The sequence below is a fragment of the Apis cerana genome, linkage group LG14 (genome assembly GCF_029169275.1).
Source record: "Apis cerana isolate GH-2021 linkage group LG14, AcerK_1.0, whole genome shotgun sequence".
Lineage (NCBI taxonomy): Eukaryota > Metazoa > Arthropoda > Insecta > Hymenoptera > Apidae > Apis > Apis cerana.
In genome coordinates, this window is record NC_083865.1 from 11,270,414 (window position 1) to 11,292,493 (window position 22,080).

Sequence of the window (22,080 nt, forward strand, 5' to 3'; positions counted from 1 at the left end):
TAGGACGCAGCTGCCTCGTTACTCTGCCGGATCATCCCGGGGGATTAGCGATACTTCAATAACACTGCCTTCGCCGCCATCGCCGTTGCGACGAGTTTAGGCTATGCCATGTGTGCACCGTCGATAGAGAATAGTTGATACGAACAAACAGGGGAAAAGATTCCCTTCCTTCATCGCATTTTCGAGTCGTTCGATTCCATCTCGTCTCGGGTGTATGAGAATTTTTTTACATTTATTTAACCTGCATTTTATCGTCGAAAAATTTCGTGCAATCCACTCTCAAAAAATCAATTTTCTTCTCTTCGAAATTATTATTTTCGAAATAAAAAATTTAGAATTTCGAGAAAAAGATCGATCGTTCGGGCTTTATGATCGTGCCTCTACTTGCGCTTGTAGACAAGAAAGAACATCGGAAGATGGGAAACTGACTTTCGTGTCAAGTAGCGAAGCTCGTGCATTCTACAAACGAAACTAATATTCAGCGTGCTAGGTTTGACAAAAAAGAGGAATGGAGAGAGAGAGAGAAAGAGAACAATTGGAAAATAATAGTGAGCAGATTCTAGATAATCTTTGAATAACTGCATTCTTCTATATAGTGAATTTATTGCATTTTATTGTCTCATTGCTTAAAATAAATATGGACGAAAAAAAAGAAAAAAAATATTTGAAAGATCTTCGATGTTTTCTATTTCCTTTCTTTGTTTCTTGAGAAATCTTTTGTGATTCTGTTCAGTTTACGGTTTTAAAAACTTATTCGTGGTTTATTTCTTCCGTTTGATCCTTTTATTTTTAGGATGCTCGCATGCTTGGAAATCAATTTTTCCTTTTTTATTTCCTTTTTTTTTTCCTTTTTTAGCAAGTAAAATAAAAAATAAAAAGAATTTCATTTTTACTACTTTTTCTAAAAAGAAAAAAAAATCTTATTTTTTCTATACAATATAATATTTTAATTTTATAGAGGAAAAATACATATGAAATTGAAATATATATTTTCACGTATTTTTTCACATGTTTGTAGGAATCAAAGCCTTCCGTGCTTCTGTTTTTCATTTCTCTTGCCTTTCCACTACTCCTCTTGGATGTACGAGGATTTAGCATGATTTAGCTTTCTTTTTTTTTTATTTTATTTTTTTTTAAGATGTAATATATATTTTTCGATTTATCCTTTGTAGAATGTTCTATTCACCCTCATCTTTCATTTTACAAATAATAATCGAACACCACTCTCTTTTGAACTTTCAAATTAGGATTCAGGGAATTTGGAAACAGAGAGCAGATAGTTGCTCAAAGCCAGGTAGATGTTTGACCTGCAGGCAGGTACGATCAACAGAACCCGCAGTTTACATAGGTGTGTAACATTAGCCGACTCTGAGTAAATATGCATGCTTGTAGCACACCTGATTGAGTTACTCTATAAAGTCTAGGTTCTCGCGTGACGTGTATCGTGAACGAAACTGCAAAGAATAAAACGATCGTTCGTTATTTTGTCATTAAATCACGGTTAGTGATCCTATTTATGGACTTTCTTCCTTTCTTCCTTTTCTTCCGACATTCTTTGGAACAACGAACTAGGACAATTTCCCAATGGGAAAGTCGATATCCTATTCGGTAAAAAGATCTCTGTATAAGATAGTCTGCATAAGATATACTTTTACTTGTAAATGCGAGATTTTTCGATTAATGCATACATCCGATGATTCCGTTTATCGGCCAATAACCGATCGAATTCGCGCACCCGTTCAGGGAATTTCTTCAATACGATAAAGGTATTGTTATGGATGCCATTTTTCATTACTTTATTAAAATGGAAACTTTTTGAATTTCACCCGGTTTGGGTTTTTTTTTTTTTTTTTTTTTTTTTCATTGTTTCAATTCAACGAACGCAGCGGCATTTGACGTTAAATCGTTAGGTACGTGCGCCAGGTACGTGCGCTAGGTAAACGCAAGGTCGTTACCAACACTGAAAGCTAAGTCTCGTTAACCATTCCTAACAGGCGAATACGAAGCATCCTAGCATTGGATTTGATGCCTTGTTCGAGAATCTCTATTACCTACGTGATGTCTGGAGACATTTGCTAACCCGTGCGATACACAGTCAGATAACACGCGAACGAGAGATTCGGTTGAAGGACTGGCGGAAGGACGTCGGGGGCGATGCTACCGAATGTTTCGCAACGTACAATGTATGCACAATTTAGAACTCGGATACAAAGGTTATCCATTTCTCTCGTTCGCATTTTCTCCTCTTACATTGTTTGTGTGTTCCACGTGTTCCACGTTTTCTATTATCGTCCTATTATATTTCGTCCAACGTTCCCGCCCCGGCCTATCCCCGGCCGATGTCACCCCGATCGATTGCGAAAGAGGTGAAAATCTATGACAGCTGCGTTAATTCGTCGTGTCAAAATGTTTTCGACTCGATCTGATAAATAAGTAGATTAACCAGGTAATGAATCTTTCTTTCGTAACGTGTTCGATTTTCTCCCCTCGCTTTATCTCGTCTAAATCAATGTATTTAATTTAATTTATCCGCTATAATATACTATATTTCACAATGGATAAAATGAAAAATGTCCCGATGATCGAAGCACGTAATATCGTATTTTGCGAGTATTATACAAGGGGAATGGAGGTTCACGCACAGAGTAAGCTAAGATAGTTTATTAGACGTCCTGCTGCTACCTTTATTAGTCTTCCCTATTTCCTTCATAAACCGAGTTGTGCGTGCACTGATATTTGAAATTGCACATTGTACGTATAGGAACCCGCAGCTTTCATCAAAGTTCCGAAACACCAATATTATATTCATTTCTCGCTATACCGATTTATACGAGCGATAAGAGGCATAATAGACCGATTGTATGCAATCTCGAACGAATCTCGTGCTTTCGCTACGACGAAAACGAAGGAAAAACGAGGTATTCGATTTAATTTCGCCAACAGAGAGATATGTATCTTAACGAGAGGAGAAGAGATTGAAAAACAAACGAGCATAGAATTTTGGTTTATAAGCAGACTACGTCACAGAGTGCATAGAGAATAGGTAAAGGCAAGTTCATCATTAAGTCACGATGCTTTTATCCAGTATCTTCGTCACCTATACGCGTTTCGCTTCCATTTCCTCTCCATTCGTTTTCTTCTCGCGTTCTTAGGGCTTGCTTCCGTTGTCGGGAGTAAGCGAAAAAGATAGGAAAAAGAGAAGGTAATAGTTGCCGTATTCGTAGTCCTTCGAGGCAGCTTCTTTCTCGTAGTATGTACTTCTCTTTGCGTTTTACTTCTCTCTGCGTATCGAGTTTCCCATTTCAGTATGTGCTACAACGTAGACACATTTACGTTCAATGTATTTATATCAGTTTCTCATGGGATGACTCGACACTGGAAAAGAGGTTACCTTTCGAATAAGGTCAGACGGGGTTGAAAAATTGAAACGTTCAATATCGTAAGACGTATCGATTGATTTCAAATTAATATAATTATAATATGCGATTGCTAAAATATTGATCGAATATATCTCGAATATATAAATATAATTTTCGATATGTTTGAACGGAATTCGTTAACGGAGGAAACGCGGTTCTAGTTTCGAAGTGTATTTTTCGCGAATGACACGATCGTCTTAATTAGATTATTCGTTTAAAGAGGACGAAGAAGAGTAAGTGAGGCGTAGAGTAAAATCTTGTGGAAGCGTAGCATCGGATAATAGGTTGGCGGTAGTTTGGAGAAAAGCGGCGGGGAACTGCGGAAGTATGTTTTTCTTTTATTTCCGTTACGACGCGGTGACAGTGCAGCGGCAAAATAGCCGCCTTCGGCAATCGTACGATAAACATTCTTTCTTCTCTTACCTCCTTCTTTCCTTTTCTTCTTACTTTTTTTATCTTTTCTTCTTCATTTGGTCTTTTTCCGCGAAAGAAAATTCGAAGAAAATTGCCTGAAAGTACATCGTATAATTGAAACGATAATCGTTCAAATTATTCTTCGAATACTTTCCTTCGAGCGGAAATATTCGGATATATTAATAATATGATATTAGTGTTATAAAAAAAAAAAAGAAAAATTGGAAGGAAATTTAATACAACTTTTTAATCGATCGAAAAGATTAAGGAAAGAAAAAAATTGTTATTTTATATTTTTCGATTTATTTATTTACTGCGCTGATTTCGTTTTTTCTTTTATTTTCCCTATCCGTCATTCGATAAAAGAGTTCGTATCTACGTGGAGAAGATCGAACGAAAAAGTTATCGTTGGAACTAAGTTGTAGAAAATGCGGAGGGTCCTAGGGATTGAGAGGGAGCTTCGAGTAGCTTTTGTGCACTTATATTTTCTAGGTGGTAAGGCTTTATGGCAACAGGGATCGTAAAATGGATACAAAGAGACTATATTGCGTCTGGTATGAGACTAGAGAAGCTAGGGGCGGAGACGTGAATCTGCATATGGAACGCGCATTAAGTAGTTTCTTCACCGTTTAATTTAATACCGCGACCACAATGGTCCGAGACCGCGTCGACATCGAAATGTCTCCTTTCTATCAACCAACCTTTATATATATATATATATATCTTATAATTATTTTGGCATCTGATCTTTAGTATCTCATAATACATTTCCCTTTATTACTATCGCTGCCACGAATCTTCTTTCCACGTTGATATCTCGCGAAAAATAATATTATCCAGAATAGAACATCTCCGCGTTTTAAATCAATCGTGCAGCTTTTTTCAATTGAAAATTTCTTCGTAAAATACGGAGGCAAAAAAGAGCTTGACCGAGTTCCTTTTTTTTACTTATTCCTTCTTATCGCACGACCCTATTGCGCGTTTCTCGCGATCGAAAGTGCTCCATTATTTTTACCTCTGTTTCATTTAAGTATATTCACGATGTTCGTCTATCTATCTATCTATCTATCTACCTACCTACCTACCTATATTTACCTGTGTTATATTTCCCAATGTTTCTCAACGTTGACGCGTCGTATACATTTTCGATTGAATCGAAATCGCTTTTAAACCTGTTTTTTTAACGCGCTCGCTATACGTGTCAATGTTTCGTCGACGTTGTCAAAATTTTTGTCGAGGCAGTAATTCGAAAGAGAAATAACTAAAGGAAAACGGGTAAAGACAGTTGCGAAAGAAGAGTCGTAACGGGAAGGATGGATTGGTTGGTCGTCGAAACAAGGAACCGTCTCGCGCAAACGATTGTGACGCGGGGAAAGGAAAACTCATTTCGAAGAAAAGAGAAATAAAGAAGGGAGGAACTCAAGGACAAAGGAGAAAAAGAAGATACGAGGTGGCAGACGGAAGGTAGCAGAGAGCAGGCTAGCTTCATTTCTTTGTAAGTTGGCGCGACAGTTGAGAGAAAAATTGGTTCTACCGTTGGCCGGGTCGGGAAGGTGCGAAGGATTCGAGCAAGGGGTTGGTGTCCGGAATACGAAGGGTTGGGTACACCCTCTAATATCTTGTGATTTAGTGTCGGATGCAACGACGCAGCTTAAACGCCAACGTTATACGATGCTCCAAGCCGATACAGCTGCGAAATTAAACTTCCGTGGCTCCCTTTTTGACTCGTCTTTTCAGCCCTTCATATTTTTTCTTCTTTCCCCCGCCTTCGTCTTTTTTCCCCCCCTCTTTTCTTCTCTTTTCTTCTGTTTTTCTTCCTCGAATTTCTTCCTTTTCTTTTCCTTTTTTTTTTTTTTTATTATCACAAATTGTGTATCCATCGTGTAGATAGATAACTGTGTATTGCCCATCGTCGCGAATGCATCATCGAACTCGTTATAAATTACCGGGGATGTAGGTACGTTTCGTTGAAAATTCGTTAGGTCGACGTTAACTAAGCGAGCAGGATAAGCTGACGGCATTGGTTCTTTTAGTTGGAAGGGGAGGATGGACTATCTAAAAAAAAGGGACGGGTGGGGCCGTTTGTCAGTTGGCGCGCGTCCATTAGGGGTGAAAAATCGAGTAGCAGCACGGCCATAAACAAACAAAATTATACGAGAGGACGGTTTCTCGACTAGTTCGGAGTTCATATATGTCGCGTCATGTATTTCATAGAATGAATTTTTCTTTGCGCCGTGCAATGCGATACGCGTTCGATGTTTCTACCTCTCTCGTAAATTATGTTGGAACTTAGGTTGGATTCGTACGAATTAGCCGAGATATAAGTCGATAATGCTTTTTACTCGAGAGAGTACAGGAAAGGAACAGCACAAAGGACTTCGATCCCTTTGACATCCGACGATGTTTACCAAGGTATCTCGTCGATATTCCGAAAAATTAGTTAAACGACGTTAACAACGATTATGAATTGAAACAACTAGCGACAAAGAGTTCCTCCTCTTTATAAAGTTTCCAGTAAAATTACGAATGATCGTGTCGTTGATGAGAGATGGAAAAGAGCAAAAATATTCTTCGTATTTGAAATCGTATAATTCGAGGAACGAAGTTGAATGAATTCGAAGATTTTCGGGTGAGATGTTGAGATGTTACCGAATTAAAGTTGTCGCGTCAATTTATTTCGATTATCGAAGTATTTACACGAAAATTCGGTGTAATCGGAAGCAACGCTTGTTTCGTCGTTTACGTTTCATTTTGATTTTCTCGTTCGTTCGATCGATCAGTTTGTAGGAAAATTTATGGCACAGTAAACGCAAACGAGAATAGATGAGGCCGCAAAGCCCGCGTTTCAGTTTTCATCTGCGAGCAACGTCGCTCTCCATAGATATCTATATTATCGGGATATATCCTCGAACGACGGAATGTAAACGAATATATGGCGGGAAAATAATAAAATCGGAAGAGAGACGAAGACGATTGACAAGTAGTGAAAGTTATCGAAGATATAATCCTCGAGCGGGGGATGGAAATTTCGAAGACAGAATCTCTCTGATTCGTCCGATGTAAGCGAGCGCGGCTGGTCCACGGTTGGCAATCAAAAAAGGATCGTATAACCTTGGAAGATCGAGGTTTCGAAGAATCATGTTCCTCCTTCCAGACTTTAAGTTACGGCTTAGATACGAAAGGCGGTCCGTGCCAGCTAGGCGCTGGGATTGATTGTGGCTATGAGCGCGTGATTTATCTTTCTCGCTTCTCTTTTAAAACCGTTTCTGTATACCCGTCCTCTTCCTTACGTCTATTTTTCTTTTCTTTTCCTCTTTTTCTCTCTCCTCTTTTCCTTCCATTTTGTATTGTGCAAACCGTTCAAAATTTTTCTCCGCGACAGATACCTTTTCAACGTTTTACCTCGAGCGAGGTAAAACGAAAGTAGCCCGCGAACAGTGTTAAAAAACGAACGTTTCGTTAAGAAAGTTATAAAATTTAAGTTACTGCCCCGCAAACGACTTCTCCCCTTTTATGCAGACACTTTGCTTCCATTTAATTAACCGTGGATCTTAAATCACGTTCAGATATTAAGAGCTTAGCGCCCCTAACATTCGAGGAGTCGAGTAATTTTTCTCGTTCTTTCGCGTAAATTCTCAGTTTTACCGCGTAAAAAACGGTACGATATGCTGGAAAGATTCGTTCCGTTTCGCTCGTTCAGTAGTGCAGATCGATATTGGCGGGACGCGAAACGAAATCGGTGGGAAGGCGAAGGCGAAAATATCGAAGACGTTTTTAAATATCTGGGAACTGTGCGAAAATCAATGTTTGCGATTACCTGTGGTCGGACCAAAGCTAATACGTATAAGTTAGGTAGCGCGCAACAGGCAGTCATGACACACATAAATCCCAACTAGACGTGGCAAGTAACACACCTGACTTTTGGCCCTGCGCGCGACGTATCGGCTTTTCGAAAAGCAGATTATAAGGAGGGAGGGGGAGACATAATGCGCGTCGAGTTTTTATCTTTTTCTCTCTCTTTCTCACTCTTTCTTTCTTTCTTTCTTTCTTTTTCTCTCGTAGGATAAAAAACTATCGCTCCAACAATAGGCTAATCGAGGAGAAAGTTGGGTAATTCTAGACGATTTTCCGACCAATCGGATATGCTCGATAAAAATCAATTTGCGAGTATACTCGTAAAATACTATTCTTTGTTATCCACGGTTGTGTGGAGGCAATCGGTTGGTAGGGAGAGTACGAAGTTAGAAGGTAGAGAGAAAGGTGGTCGGAAAACATTTTTGTAGATCCTCCTAGTTCCGAAAGTATTGGCCAAAGATGACGGCGAGTCTCATTCGCGATACCGTCAAAACTTTCTATCTCGAAACTGGACAAAATATTGACCGATTCGTGGCCTCTTCTCCAACGGTTCCCTTTGCTTTTCGATGGACTATACTTTACCGGCACCCTCTGTCTCGATGTAACTTATATTTAATTACTGTCGGTAATATATTAGATTTAAAGAGTTTTCTCGTAAAATATCGCAACATTAAGAAAACCTCGACGCTTCCACCGAGACCAGGCGGCCGAAGAAAATGATTTAGCTTTCATGAATTCTTTAAGGCTACCGGCACGACTAGAAAGTCTCCAACTACGGTCACTGTATTCCACACCCTTCCTCCCAACTCCTCCTCTCATCTTTCGTTCTCTTTTTCACCATCTTTATCATTGCCTCGACAGAGGCTTACAGCTATAGTCCCTTAAATTCACGCGATCATTTCCACTCTCGGCCAGGTATGCTTTTCCTCTCCCTTCATCGAGTAATTAATAAACCTCTTAAAATATATTGCAATTTTTCCATTATAATTTTATAATCTATTTCCAGTTGATAAATTGTCAACAGGCACATAATTACGACATCATCCTGTTTGTTAAACGATATTCCGCTATAACGAAAGTAAGTAGCTCGTCGACTCGAGCTATTATCGTCCTCCTCCTTCCTCGCTATAGTGCCTATAGATTTCTCTCTTTATTTACTTTATTTTTTTTCTTCCCTATATTTCCCTTTTCATCGAGGAATTAACCGTCTGAATGGATAGAGATCACGGGAATCGAAAACTCGTGTGTTCGTTCCTATTGTAAAAACAGCTTCTGAAACGGAACGGTGATGCTTACTAAATGTACGGGAGGAAACTGTTTTGTCTCGACTCGTTCGAGAGACTTTTTTCCTCCTCCTCCTCCTCCTTCTTCTTCTTCCTCCTCCGTCTATATATATATATATATACATCTCCAGATTTGCTCGCTTCGTTAAAACGCAGTCAACGAAGTCGAGTCGCAATCGACTCTTTCGTTTTTAGGATAGGGTAGAAATGATCCGAAAAGAAAAGTGGCCTAGTAGTTGGGAGAGCTTTTCAATGGTAATTTAAATGGATGAATGTGTTTATCGTTGCGATCTATAAGTATAAATGAAGTCGAATGAAAGGGAAGAGGGGGGGAGTAGATGAAAGCAGGGGAAATACGGAATATCGAGCGAACATCTATTGTGCCGATTGAATCGTCGTAAGGAATACGCGCGATTTTAATTTTGTTGGAATGGAAAATTACCATTCAATTTCAGTCTTTTGTTTTATGGGGGTGCAGGGATGGGGAGGGGGAGGGACGTCGAGCGTGGAAATAAAAGAAAGGAGTAAGCAGAGACATAGGTAGAAGTGTGTGACACTTTGTACGATATCTCCGTGATGTACACGAAACGCCACTTAAATCCCGGATCAACGGTCATATGGGTTAAGCGAAACCACAAGGGGATGCACGGTTGGATGATGAAACAGAAAAGAAAGAGAGAGAGAGAGAGAGAGATATTAAATGAAATCTTTCGATATGCATAGGTAAAGAAAAATCGTGGAATTATCGATCGATGTTCCCGTCTTACAGTTTTTCTCAATTAATTATTTCTCGTCGTTTCATTGATAAATTGAATCGTCGACGAAAAGACGACGGGTTGTTAAATTTGAGAAGTGAAAAAAAAAAAAAAAAAAGAAAATGGAAAGAAACATGATCATTTAATGGACGACAAGGTTCGACGAAGTAAATCTTCGAGTTGCAATTCTTACTCACTTTCGATAACAATAGCTACATTCGACCGTGTTTTACCGTTTATGTAAGAATTTAATTGCGAAGGCTTTTTCTTCTTTGTTATTTTTGTTTAACAACTATGCTAATGCCCCATAATGAGATTCTTCGTCATTCTTTCGTGCAAGAGCTACCCTATTCTATGCTCGGTATTATCCTGTCAGTTCCTTTTGCATTTTACTTTATATTAAATTTATACATATTTTTTTTTCTTTTCTTTTTTTTTTTTTCTTTTTTTAGACGCGCGCGCCTATACGCCTATACGCATACACACTCAAAGTAAAATAATAATCTTGCAACGAACCATGCGCTAAATTTTATAATTATACTATTTGAATATAGCGATAAATTTGATGGACATGTTTTTCCATTCTATCTTTGTCTCTGACGAATTTCACGGTAATTCAAATGGTCAATGTTCGATGAAAAATGCAAAACTGGCGGAAGCCATCATTCGATGGTACAATTCTATTAGAGTTCCCGCCTGGGATCGGCTGACAATGTCAGCCTGACATAGGATGCGGGCCGCTATCGAGAACGAACGAAGAGAAATAAACCAGATGGATAAAGGAACGAGAGAGAGAGGAAGAGTTATATATATTCGAACGAAGAACGGAAGGGGAACGGAAACTTGTTTTAATATTTTTTTTAAAAAAAAAAAAAAGAAAAAGTTTAAAAAACGTTGCTAGATCCGATCGAATCACGATGCAACGATATTATATTTCTAATTACAATAAAGATATTGTCTCGTTGTTGAAACTACGTGCAACAACTTTTAAATCACTGTTTGCAATAAAATTTGTCTCCTCGTTAGGGATCGAGGTACACCACCACCATGTTGCACGTAGATATATAATAGGTTAATGATCGGTTGGCGCGTATATGCGCTTGCTTATTGTTTATGCTATGAATAGTTTATTCGCTATCGTTGTTCGTTACCACCGACGCTAACTGTATCGAGCGTCCACCTTTTGGCGTATCGAAATCGTTCATACGTGGTATTCGAAGAGCTTGTGATCAAATATTGAACGGAGAATCCGATTTGATTTAAGTAGAAGAAAAACATTTTAATTTGACGAGTACGATTAAAAAGATTATGTAAATACACGTATATACGTATATATACATAAGCAACCAAACGCTTCGATTTTTGCGATATGAAACATTCTGATCCTGGGATGATCGTAGTTTTGGAAAAAAGGCTTTCATCGATCTTGCGGTGTACGATGCGAAGAGTGTACGATGGCAAAATGCATAAATAAAGCGACCTGAAAGCGCGAAGCCTGGTAGAATTTTTTATACCCGCATTCAAGTAATGGAAAGGTATATATATAAAAAAAAATTGTTTCTCAAAAATTGTTAAAAAAGGAAGAAAGGAAAACGTTTGATCGATAGATAGGCGCGAACGAAGCATCATTGTTCGATCTTCCGGAAATTCTTCTGATCGCTGTTCGATGATATTATTATTTTATTGTCGTTCGTACAAATTTATTTTCCTTGCTATTTTAATTCTCGACAACAAGTTTGCCAAGTTTTTTTCCCGACGTTTGGCATAGATAGAAGCATACAACTGCGCCGAGAATCGGATGTCGACGAGCACGATTTCAAGATGAGTCGAAAGAAAATGTGGAGATTATCGCGAAAGGAAAGGAAGGGAAAGGAGAAAGGAAGGAAGGAAGGAAAGAAGGAAGAAAGGAAGAAGGTACACGTTGTAAGGGCGAAAGTAGTTGACGGCCGAATTGTGACGCGACTCGTTTCAGTCGTTGTTGTCTGTATTTTCAAGGCTCTACTAGGTGGATACGAGGGGCCTTCAAAAACTTTTAATTAATACGGATGACGAGTACACAAAGCCTCAACCGAGCAAAGAATTTCAGAACAAAGAAAATGGAAGAGTATTGTTGTCGGGTCTTGTTACGAGTGACACGTCGAGACGAGAGAACGAGATGAAGGCGAGATAGGAAGGGTGGCGCGAGAAAGGGGAGTAAAGATAAAAAGCGTAAGTAGAAAGGAAACGAGGAGTAACGTGTAAAAAACGGGGGAAAGAGCTTGCATTTCAGTATCATCCACTTCCCTTTACTTCCACTTCTGTATTTCGTCCTTTCATAGCTCAAGGAAACGCGTAAATAAGAGAAATCCACGCGCGCTTGCCATTTTACGCGCTTTCATATACCACGCTTCGTAGTTTTCCGCTCTTTTTCACAAATACTACGCGATCGTTCCTATTAATCGAATATTTCGTTGAATCAACACATCAACAACGATCAAATTTCCGTTCTATTTTTAATTAACAACGCGTCGTCGTTTTACCATTCGATGGATATCCCGGGACGTAAAAATTGTAGTAAAACGGAGTAATAATCGATGCCTATTTATCTTATCACCGTTTTGCACGTAAATATTAAAAGTATCGTTTAACCGTATGAAGCAGAAACGAAAAAAATTGCTGAATCCATTAGCGAGTATGGGAAAATAATAATATACACGTACCGTCAACGATGTACATTTTATTTCTCTGAATTTTGAATTGTTAGAATTTCTGAATTTCAACCGAAATGTTCCATTTAATATTTGTTTTCCGCAAAGCGAATTAAGAACTTGAAAGAACGAACGATGCGAAAAGGATTTCGTTCACACATGCGCGCGCAAACGCCGCCGCGTTATTAGATTTTCGTAATTAAAAAAATACCATTATTGTGCGCGTTTAAGAATTTGCGCAGTATGTGAAATTTCTTAATCGAGCATTCCCCGCCTCTCCCCCGTGGAACAGATTTTTACACCGGAAGTGGAAGGGAGAAATTCTGGCTCGATCTGATTAATGTTGCATCGTACGATCACGTTTGTCCGTGTATCGATCTCTGGCTGGTGGTAAACGGAAAGGCAAATGAACGAGGAAACGACGAAAGGGTAGGGCCGAGGGATTCAAGTTCGTTTGTTTGTGGGTGAAATCGTTTATTCGTGTAAGTTCGTGCGTTCCATGTACCGTGTTGTGCCTGTATTCGAGCGCAAACAGCTTTATAGAAACTCGGAGATACCATGTTGAAATGAATTAAAAGCTTTCGTTAATGTCTCGCTGCTGGGTTTTTTTTTTTTTTTTAATCGAAACAAAAAGAAAATAATGGTAAGCGCGAGTTAAATTTAAAGTCGGTGAAAAATTTAATATCTCTTCGTTTTTTTATATACAAAACGTTAGCTTCGTTTCCTTTTCTACCGTCTCGTTTCGAGATTTCGAAACGTTTGCTTGTACGTGTACAGTTAATTCGATAAGAATTCGGTATGAATGATTAAGATTACAAATGACGGCGAAATGGGGCAAGAGGATATTTTATTGTGAAAAATTTACTTGGAAAATTTGACTCGATTTCAAGTTTCACGAGTAGCGCGAGTATACATCGCGATGCAATGGAAAATGCATACGTTCATGCATACGATCGAACGGCTAATATAAGTTACATGTTAAAGGAATACCTGAAAGATGCTTGACTTTTCCGTTCTTGTTCGCGACGAAGACGGAAGACGGAAAAGTGGAAGAAGGAGGAGGAGGAGAGGGCTTTCTTCCGTTCGTTCGAAACCATGAAAACTTGAGACTACTTCGGTTCGTCTCGATCTGGCTTGATCCGCATCGCAACTATGGTATGGCGCGGTCCCTTTGCCATTGACAATTGGATTCTCCGCACTACTCTCGTCGAGTTACAGATTTTTCCTTTCCGCGAAAATTTCCTTACAGTCGCCTTTGACAGGAGATATCTCCGGTCGCTTCTCTGTCTTTCCTTTCCTTTCCTTTCCTTTCCTTTCCTTCCCTTCCCTTCCCTTTCCTTCCCTTTCTTCCTTCCTTCCTTCCTTCCTTCGTTTTCTCCGTTTCCAGTGTCTTCGATCTTGAGGTGCGGCGTTTCTAAGTATCAGAGCATGGAGGAAGATTCGTTACCGGCTATCCCTCTTTCTTTGGTTTCAACCACTTCGCGAAATCAGCTTTTCTTTGAATCACCGTCGGATGGAAGAACTTCGTTCGTTCGGAGTGGATATTCATTTGTCGTTTACAAAAGTAGTAGCGCGATTCGCAAATCTTTTAAGTCACATTCGCTATTTTTCTCTTCGTCTTTTAACACGTTTTTTTTTCCCTTTCTTCCTTCCTTCCTTCCTTCCTTTCTTTCTTTCTTTCTTATATTTCCTTCTTCCGTAGGATCGCGATATCCAAGTTAATATTTCAAGCGTAATTGACGTCAATCGAAAAAGACGACGCGCCTCGTCGGTTTCTAGTTACCGATTCAATTAGAGAGTAGTCCGCCAATTAAATCGACTTGGTCGATGCTACGATATAACGATATACTCGAGGAAATTTTTTTTCCTTCGAAAGCTTCTATGAATTTTCTTGCAGAAGAAACGATTTCATGCTCGGCCGAGTTTAGATTTTCAACTCTTTTCGTGATGAAAGCTGTTAAAAAGGAAAGGGGCGAAGCTGGTTCGAAGGGAAAAGAGTGGTTTCGATTCGCGGAACGAGTCGAATTTTCATCGTTTTCGTATCAGCTTTTGCCTCCTCGATCACTGTAAATTCATCGCACGATAATATGCTCGAAATGTTATCAGTATCCGTATCTTCGATGCTTTTTGATCGCACGGGATAATCTTTCGCTACGAGATCTAAACGCAAATCGATCGATCGATTCCGCTCGTATTCGCTGCTGGTTATATACTTACCATACGAGAAACCATAATGGAGACTTGTGGTTCTTTTCCTTTTTTTTCCGTTTTGAGAATCGCGCTTAAAATACAGAAGGATCGATACCGGCGATTTCGAGGATAGAAGGTCAATGAATTATCGAAAGGTTAAATTATATTCAACCCCGTGGAGAAATCGTTAATTAAATACGTTTAATTTACTTTGAAAGATTGACACGTACCGATTTCGCCGTGTTATTTTTTTATTTTTTTTTATTTTTTTTTTCTCGCGCGCAAAGCGCGGTTTATTATTATATCGGCCGAATCGCATTTCAATTTTAAACCGAACCTAGACATTCGCGAAACGGAAATTCGTAGCTAATAATGCGTTATATTATTATATATCGAGGCCAGTTTAAAATAACTAGCCAAGTTTGTTTAATAAATCAACATGGAAGTACAACATCGATAGTATACGAGACAAATTCACTTTTACCAAGAGAGCGCGGGATGCACCACCGCCGACTATATGTATTATATATCAACGTGACGATCAACTAATTATCAAACCCGACCCAAATCGTGTCAACATTAATCGTGGAAACGGTCCCCGATGCCGAGCTAACAGCCTACGTAAAACGGACTTGATTTACAATTTATAAACACGAATGTAACGTTGAATTAGCTAAATTATTTTATCACCCGCCGCAAATTCGATTTTATAGCTTTTCGTTTTCACGGCGACCACCGCCGATACGATGAAAAATCGAACAGTCGTATTTTCCAGCCTCAAATCTTTCGATCAACGGCGAAATTTCGGTATTTGGGGGAAAGAACGCAAGGGAAGAACAATGGGAACGCGTGGTACGAATGGAAGGCGAGGGAGGAGGGGAAAAGGATGAACTGTAAAGAAAAGAATACGGCAGAAGGATAGGAAACATTTCCGAGAGTAATTTTCCACTGGGTGGCGTCAAGAAATGTTTATTCATAAGTTACTAGAACGTGCACGATGTACGATTGTCCCGCGACATTTTACATGGCCGTCGTTCCCGGCACCACCACCATCACCATTCAGTTTGCCTGTTTGCTCTCTTTCACTTTTTTTACCTACAGATGCGAAAATGCGCCGACACGTGTATACGTGTACAATGTGGGCAAAAATTCAGGCGATGATGCATTCACGTGCTGGAAATGGATCGAAGTCGAAAAAGAAAGAGGAGGAAAAAAGAAAAATAATAATAATAACGAAGAAATACTTTTTCGCGTTATTTCGCGTTATGTCGTGGAAAATGGAAAACTCGAGCCTTCTCCAATTCGAATCGTAACACCAGTTTTGCAAATGGAACGAAATAACGCGTTTTCCATAACAGTCTTTTGTCGATTAGAGAATTACTGGGTAAATCTGGATTATAAATTCGCAATTCCGGATAATCGGATCGGAGAGCGTTGTGTATCCCGCAACGCAAAATACGAATGGAGAAAATCTTTCGTAAACGTTTATCGGATGACACGTGTAAATATCGGTGGAGGACGCCTTTCCAGGCAACGCTTTTCCACGTCTGGTCCCAACTGAGAACAAAGCTTCGCCTCCACGGTAATATTTCTGCGAGGTGGTCTCTCGGTAAAACGGTGCAGTTGCCGAGTTTAGTTACACTCGGGATATAAATAAGGAAAAAAAGAAAGGAAGAAAAAAAGAAAAAGAAAAAGAAAAAAAGAAAGAAAGAAAGAAAGAAAAAGGGATGGTATTACACGGTGGATTCGATATCCCCGGTTGAATCGTTCGTTAGCCGTTTTCTTATTTCCTACTTTCTTTTCGCTCCCTTTTCGCTTTCTTTTCTCCTTGATTCGAGTCCTCGGCAAGTCCTAGTTGGCGCGCCACGCTTACTTCCCGGTTATTCTTATTCCGACCATCGTCTTTTGTTCGAGAAGAGGAAGGAGTAGGCAGATTTTAGAATGGGAGAATAGAAATGGCGCGGTCAGAGATATCCAGGGATTTATCATCGGGTCACGGTGCACTGGCCACGATATTAAATTAAGTTACGCGCACCTTGGAATTTTTTATTATCACCGGGGAGCAAAGGAACACGCTTTTCCCTCCGGAGATACGCCACGGTGCTCGTCTTTTTTCATCTTTTCTCCTCGTCCCTTCTTCTTCTCAACGATTCTGTTGCCAAGTTACATTGACCTGTTTATATTTTTAACTCAAAGTCTGCCGCCTCCCTTTCCCTTCCCTTTTCTTTTATTTTCACCAACGATTCAATATGAGGTGAAATAGAAAAGAAGAAGGAGAAGAAGAAGAAGAAGAAGAAGAAGAAAAAGAAGGAGAATGGGAAATAAGCGTATCTATTTTAAATTAATCGATAACAACGAGTGTGAAACGAAGCTCAGCCGAGGAAATAAATTTGGCAAAAATACTCCGGAAGAAAACTACTTTAAACTCGTAACCAGCCGCGAACATCGATCGTGATTCGTTTTGTAATCGTGATTTTGCTTCGTGTTGGCGATAATGAAAAGCTGAATCGATCGATCGAGGATTTGGGAGAACGCGCGCGCACGTAGAAGAGGCGAAGAAGAAGAAAGTGTTGGAAAGTACACACGATTGGCCACTTACCAGCTCGAAAAGAGTATCACGTTGACGGCCAGGCTTTTCCCGTATTCCCGGGGGCCTTCTGTGTCCCGTGAACGTTGAACGACCAGCAAGGATCCGAAGCTTCGCGTCGAGGTGGGAAAAAGCAAAAAAGCCGGTCAGTTGGCAAGTTTCGGTCAGTTGGGCGAAGGAGCGCAAGCGTCGAAGATCTGCTCGCGGGATGTATCGATATATATTTCTCTTCTTGACTCGCGACCGTGTCTCCGTGCGTTCTCCACGGTTCCTGATCGTGCAAACCAGCCCCATTCGCGTACTTCCTCTCGGGCTATTTTGTATTCCAACATCCTCCTCGTGGCTGGAACGAGCACCACCGTCCCTGGGAGTACCACGCGGACAAACATCGAGCTAGAAACTGCGATACGTCGGCCAGAGTACGGCCACGGCTCACCCCGGACATCCTCTCGCGCGAGGAACGCATGCGTCGCGTTTAAACCAGCGCCGAAACTACCCTCTCTCTTCTCTCTCTCCCGTCCGCTTCTCCGCTCCTACTTTACACACCACCTACGTACTTTTCGACCGTGCGTGCAATTTCCAATCGATCGAAAAACTTTTATTCTCCTCGCCGATTTACAAACCGATTCGCAAAGCGATCGATTCCTCCTCTCCGATGAAAATATCGAGTCGAGTCTCGGGGTTCGACAAGAGTAAGATTCGTTTACACTTGGCGAACTTGAGCCAGTTCCGTCAAACGTTAACCGTAACTCGCGGCCAAACGTTTCTCTCGAAGCGAGGAAAAGTATCGAGAGTGATTTAAAATCGCACTCGGCGCGAATTCATACGTGTTTCGTACTCGAAACGCCGAGTCAGAGGGGATGTCGCGCTTGCGCGATGTGGAACGGTAGGTGGCGAGGGGGTATCGTCGGGGGGTATGGGGATGAGTCAGTCAAGCCGCAGCGCGCGTTCAGAAAACTACCTTCTACGCGATCGCATAATATCGCAGCCTATTTTCTAATTTATCCTTGTGTTGTTTGCGGCAAGATTCACACGTGTTCTTCCCCTCCCCCTCCTTATCGCGAAAACATCATTTTCGAGTAGCGCCCGACTCGACCGAGGATCGTGCTTCTACGTGCGATACGCGTACGATTGATTCCAAGAACGCGGCAATCTCTCTCTCTCTCTCTTTCTCCCTCTCCTGTCCCTCTCTTTCTCTTCGGCATCGCAATTGTACGCGTAAAGAAGCGGACGATCGGTCTAAAATTCGACGACGAAGAAAAAGAAGAAGAAGAAGAAGAAGAAGAGGCGGAGGAGGAGGAATCAGTGAGAGGAAACCGGCGTTCAATTGTGAAAGTGATTCCGTTGTGCGCACGATCGCTTTAGCCCAGCCATTTTTTTATACGGTGGAAAAATTTGTGAGGGAGGATCGAGGATCGATGGAGAGAAGGGAGGAATAATGTCGTTGAAGATATGAAACGAGGAACGAGAGAGGAAGGACGCGCGCGAAAGAACGTCGCTCGAACGGAATTCAAGATGGATAAAAGTTTGCTTCGCACACCTCGATGATCGTACGATCGTTATTTGTTATCCGATTCGCTTGGTTCCTGGATCGGGAAAGGTAATAGGTGCGAAGAGGTGTCGAAAATGGTAGCCATCGTTTCTATTAAAGATTCGATACGAAAGATCGAAGGGTAGAGGAGGAATTTACAATAGTTGGATGGGATGAAGAGAAGCACGATCGATCGTAAGTCGGATGGGAAAGGGGAAGAAGGATCGAAGGAATTCGTCATCGGGAGGGGAAAAAAATGTAAGAGAGGCGAGTGAAAACTCGCGAGTGGTGGACGGTTTCCAGATCTGAAGCGAGCGCGGTGCGAAAGAACGAGGTGGTCATCTTTCGAGTGGAGGGTGGTGAAAAATATGGGATGGTCGTGGAATCATCGAAAGAAAGAGTAGAGGTAAAATGGGTCGGAAGTAGTCGAAATTATACGGAAAAGGGAATGCCGCAATATCGTAAGGAAGGGAAAAAGAGAAATGTTTTCAACCTTCTTCTTCTTCGCCTGTCGCGATACACCTCAATATTCGTATAGTTGGGAATCGATATAAAAAAGAAGAAGAGGAAGGAAGGAAGGAAGGAAGGAAGGAAGGAAGAATCGGTGGGAGGCCGAGAAAGCGATGGAAGAGAAGGGAAAAGAAGTTCGTTGATCTCCGGGGAAATATATCCGGAGGGCAGTTTTTGGGAACGACGCAGCGACGACCGAGGACATCGTCATCGTGGAGAGACGATCGTCCGATATCCGTACACGATCGAAGCGAAAGGAAATCGGGAGTTGGGAATCGATCGGCGGATATACGAGAAGGAAGGACAGACTCGCGATGCGATCTCGTTGCATTCGAGGAACAACGGGCGTACGATCGTTGTTAACGATGTTGGTGAAAAACTTGCCGTTTTTTCCTTTTATCGTGCGCGAGCGTGCTCGGTAAATTCGGGTTTCTACCGAGAGAACACCGGGCCGGTAGTAAATGGCGCGTGTCGATAGTTACGTTCGATTCTCGCCGAATAAGCGTTTCCCTTGTCCGTGCTTGTCCATCAACTACGGACCGAGCATCGATAAATAGTATTTTTTTACCCGCTGTACTCGCCGCCCGATCGACCAACGAGCGAGATCGCGAATCCTCCACCGATCGCTCGGCAACGTACAGCTCGAGAACGAATTTCCCGTCCTATTTGGTTGTTCTTCCAGCTCGACAGGTTGTCATCGAGGCGCGCACACACGCACGCACACGCACACGCTCGAACGATTTCGCCCCGTCTTCGCTCGTACGAAGATCTCTCCAACAGCGAAACCAAGTGAAGGTGGTATGTTATGACGAGCGTGATTTGTTTTTCCATAGGTGGAACGCTGCAACGGTGGTATTAAGTGTGCAGTGATCACGGGAGACCGAGAGAAGACGGGAAAGAGGGTGGTCAATATGACTCCTATCTTCCTCGTCCTGTTGGTGGCTATCGACCCGATTATCGCGCAGAATGGTGGTGAGTAATCGACCAGAGAAATCCACTTTTTTTTTCTCACAGACTTTTGTGGACATTTGCCGGACATTGTTCCCAACTGTTCGCGTCCAGTGTTTGATTCTCCGTGTAATAACGCGTGTCTCCTATTTGTGCAGAACTTTGAACAAAAATCGCGCGCGTGCAGACAGCGCGTGTAAACTTTCCCCGTATATTTTAACGTATCAACGATCCAAACGCATTTCGACGAGCCAGGTCGAGTGTGGAGAGAGGAGAACGATTCTGTTCGATCCAATCTCTTTGTTCCGATCACTGACGCGATATTTTAGAAAACGACGACTCGACTCGTCGAGGATGCGTTCGATCGTTATACGCGACGAAACGAGAGTGATTTTTCGCGCGAGTTGTGGTTGCTGAAAAGAACACAAAGAACAAAAAAAAGAAAAAAGAAAATGACGAGATCAAATGTGCGGGATCAAGCGCGAGTTTTTCTTTTCGAGATCCGAATATCTCGTGATTGTTTTTTTCCGGATCCCAAGGATTCGTGTAAAGCGGCAACAGGATCTCAAGTAATAATTACGCTGCTTTACGAACTTTCCCAAGTTCTATCGCGGTTGAAAAGTGCTCGAGCTACGAAGCATCGAATAATAAAACGCGCTTCGAGCTTACCGTGGCCGGATAACGAGCGAATGGAACACGTGTGTCGTTCCAGTGTATACGTACACGGGCAAGCACGCCAACGTTTTCGATGCGTTCGATTCGTAGCGTTGGACCATGTGCCGTCGAATTTCCCAACCGCGTGAATTTCGACCGATTTTCGCCTATGTGTATATATATATATCGCGGCATCGAATCGGATGATGCAATCGACATTGTCGGTAAACAAACGCGTTGGGATCGTTGGTTGGACAATGCATCGAAGCAAAGGAGTCTCTCGAGGATACCGATTCGCAACCACGTGGAGAAGCGAAGGGAGGAGACACGAAGACCGTAGTGGACTTTAAGACTGCGTGGATCGAATTGGACGGACACGGACACGGACACGGACGCACGGGGAACGGCTCGTGGGCCTACCAACCACTGCAACCCGTCCCCGTCGTAGCTTCGAGTACTGCGATCTCCGCGATACGTCCCACTTTCCGTCGTACTCGGCGAGAATTTCGATTCGATGACAAATCGCGCGCGACCATTGACTCGAGTTGCATGGTAATCGTGGTCATTACACGGTAATCCGTCGCCTCGATACTCGCTAATTCAGCGCCGCTTTATGCTGACTCCGAAATCACGGGATGACACATCCCCCCTCCGTATTTCGGTCAATTAATTACGCCATAATCTATGATTCCCAAGTTGAATCGTCGATAACCCGGACGCGTCTAAACGAGATTCTATCTGACGGGACGCGAGAATTTCGAGACGATATGACGATAGAGATCGCTCGCGAATTTTCATCGATATCGCGCACCTCTGATCAAAGCTCGATTCGATTCGCATGGACGTTCGTCCCAACGGAGATGAATCCGAGCTCCGAACCGATCATTTTCTCCGACCAGCTTTTCGATCACCGACCAATTCAATAATTTGTCCGACGAAAGTAAAAAAAAAAAAAAATCCGCCAACCCCTCCCTTTTCTTTTTTTTTCCCTTTTTTTTTTCTTTTTTTTTTTTTTTTTTAATTCGTGCGCATTCCCTAACGCTCGATCGCGCGTTAATACACCTTATCGGCCCGTACACGGAACGAATCTACCACTGTTTCCGTTCTCGCGGGGCCAAAAAAAAGGGGGAGGGGAAAGGAAACGATCGGGCGAGAAAAGGGGAATAGGGGGGGAACGATAAAGATAGAAACCGCAAAAAAGAATCTCGAAGGAAGGATAAGGAGGATGAGGTGAATCCATAGTTAAT

At 41.7% G+C, this 22,080-nt stretch overlaps 1 protein-coding gene across 14 annotated transcripts in view; it reads left to right on the forward strand.

Moving 5' to 3' along the window:
- Positions 1-22,080, forward strand: part of LOC107999877 (tyrosine-protein phosphatase Lar) — a 201,490-nt gene that overhangs the window by 65,439 nt on the left and 113,971 nt on the right. For 13 of the 14 annotated variants that reach the window (XM_062084971.1, XM_062084966.1, XM_062084968.1 and 10 more), the window contains exon 3: positions 20,065-20,203. In XM_062084971.1, coding sequence (XP_061940955.1) covers positions 20,143-20,203 — 61 coding nt within the window. In that variant the 5' untranslated portion in view covers positions 20,065-20,142. The remainder of the gene's footprint in view (positions 1-20,064; positions 20,204-22,080) is intronic. The other variant, XM_062084969.1, reaches the window with a different exon arrangement.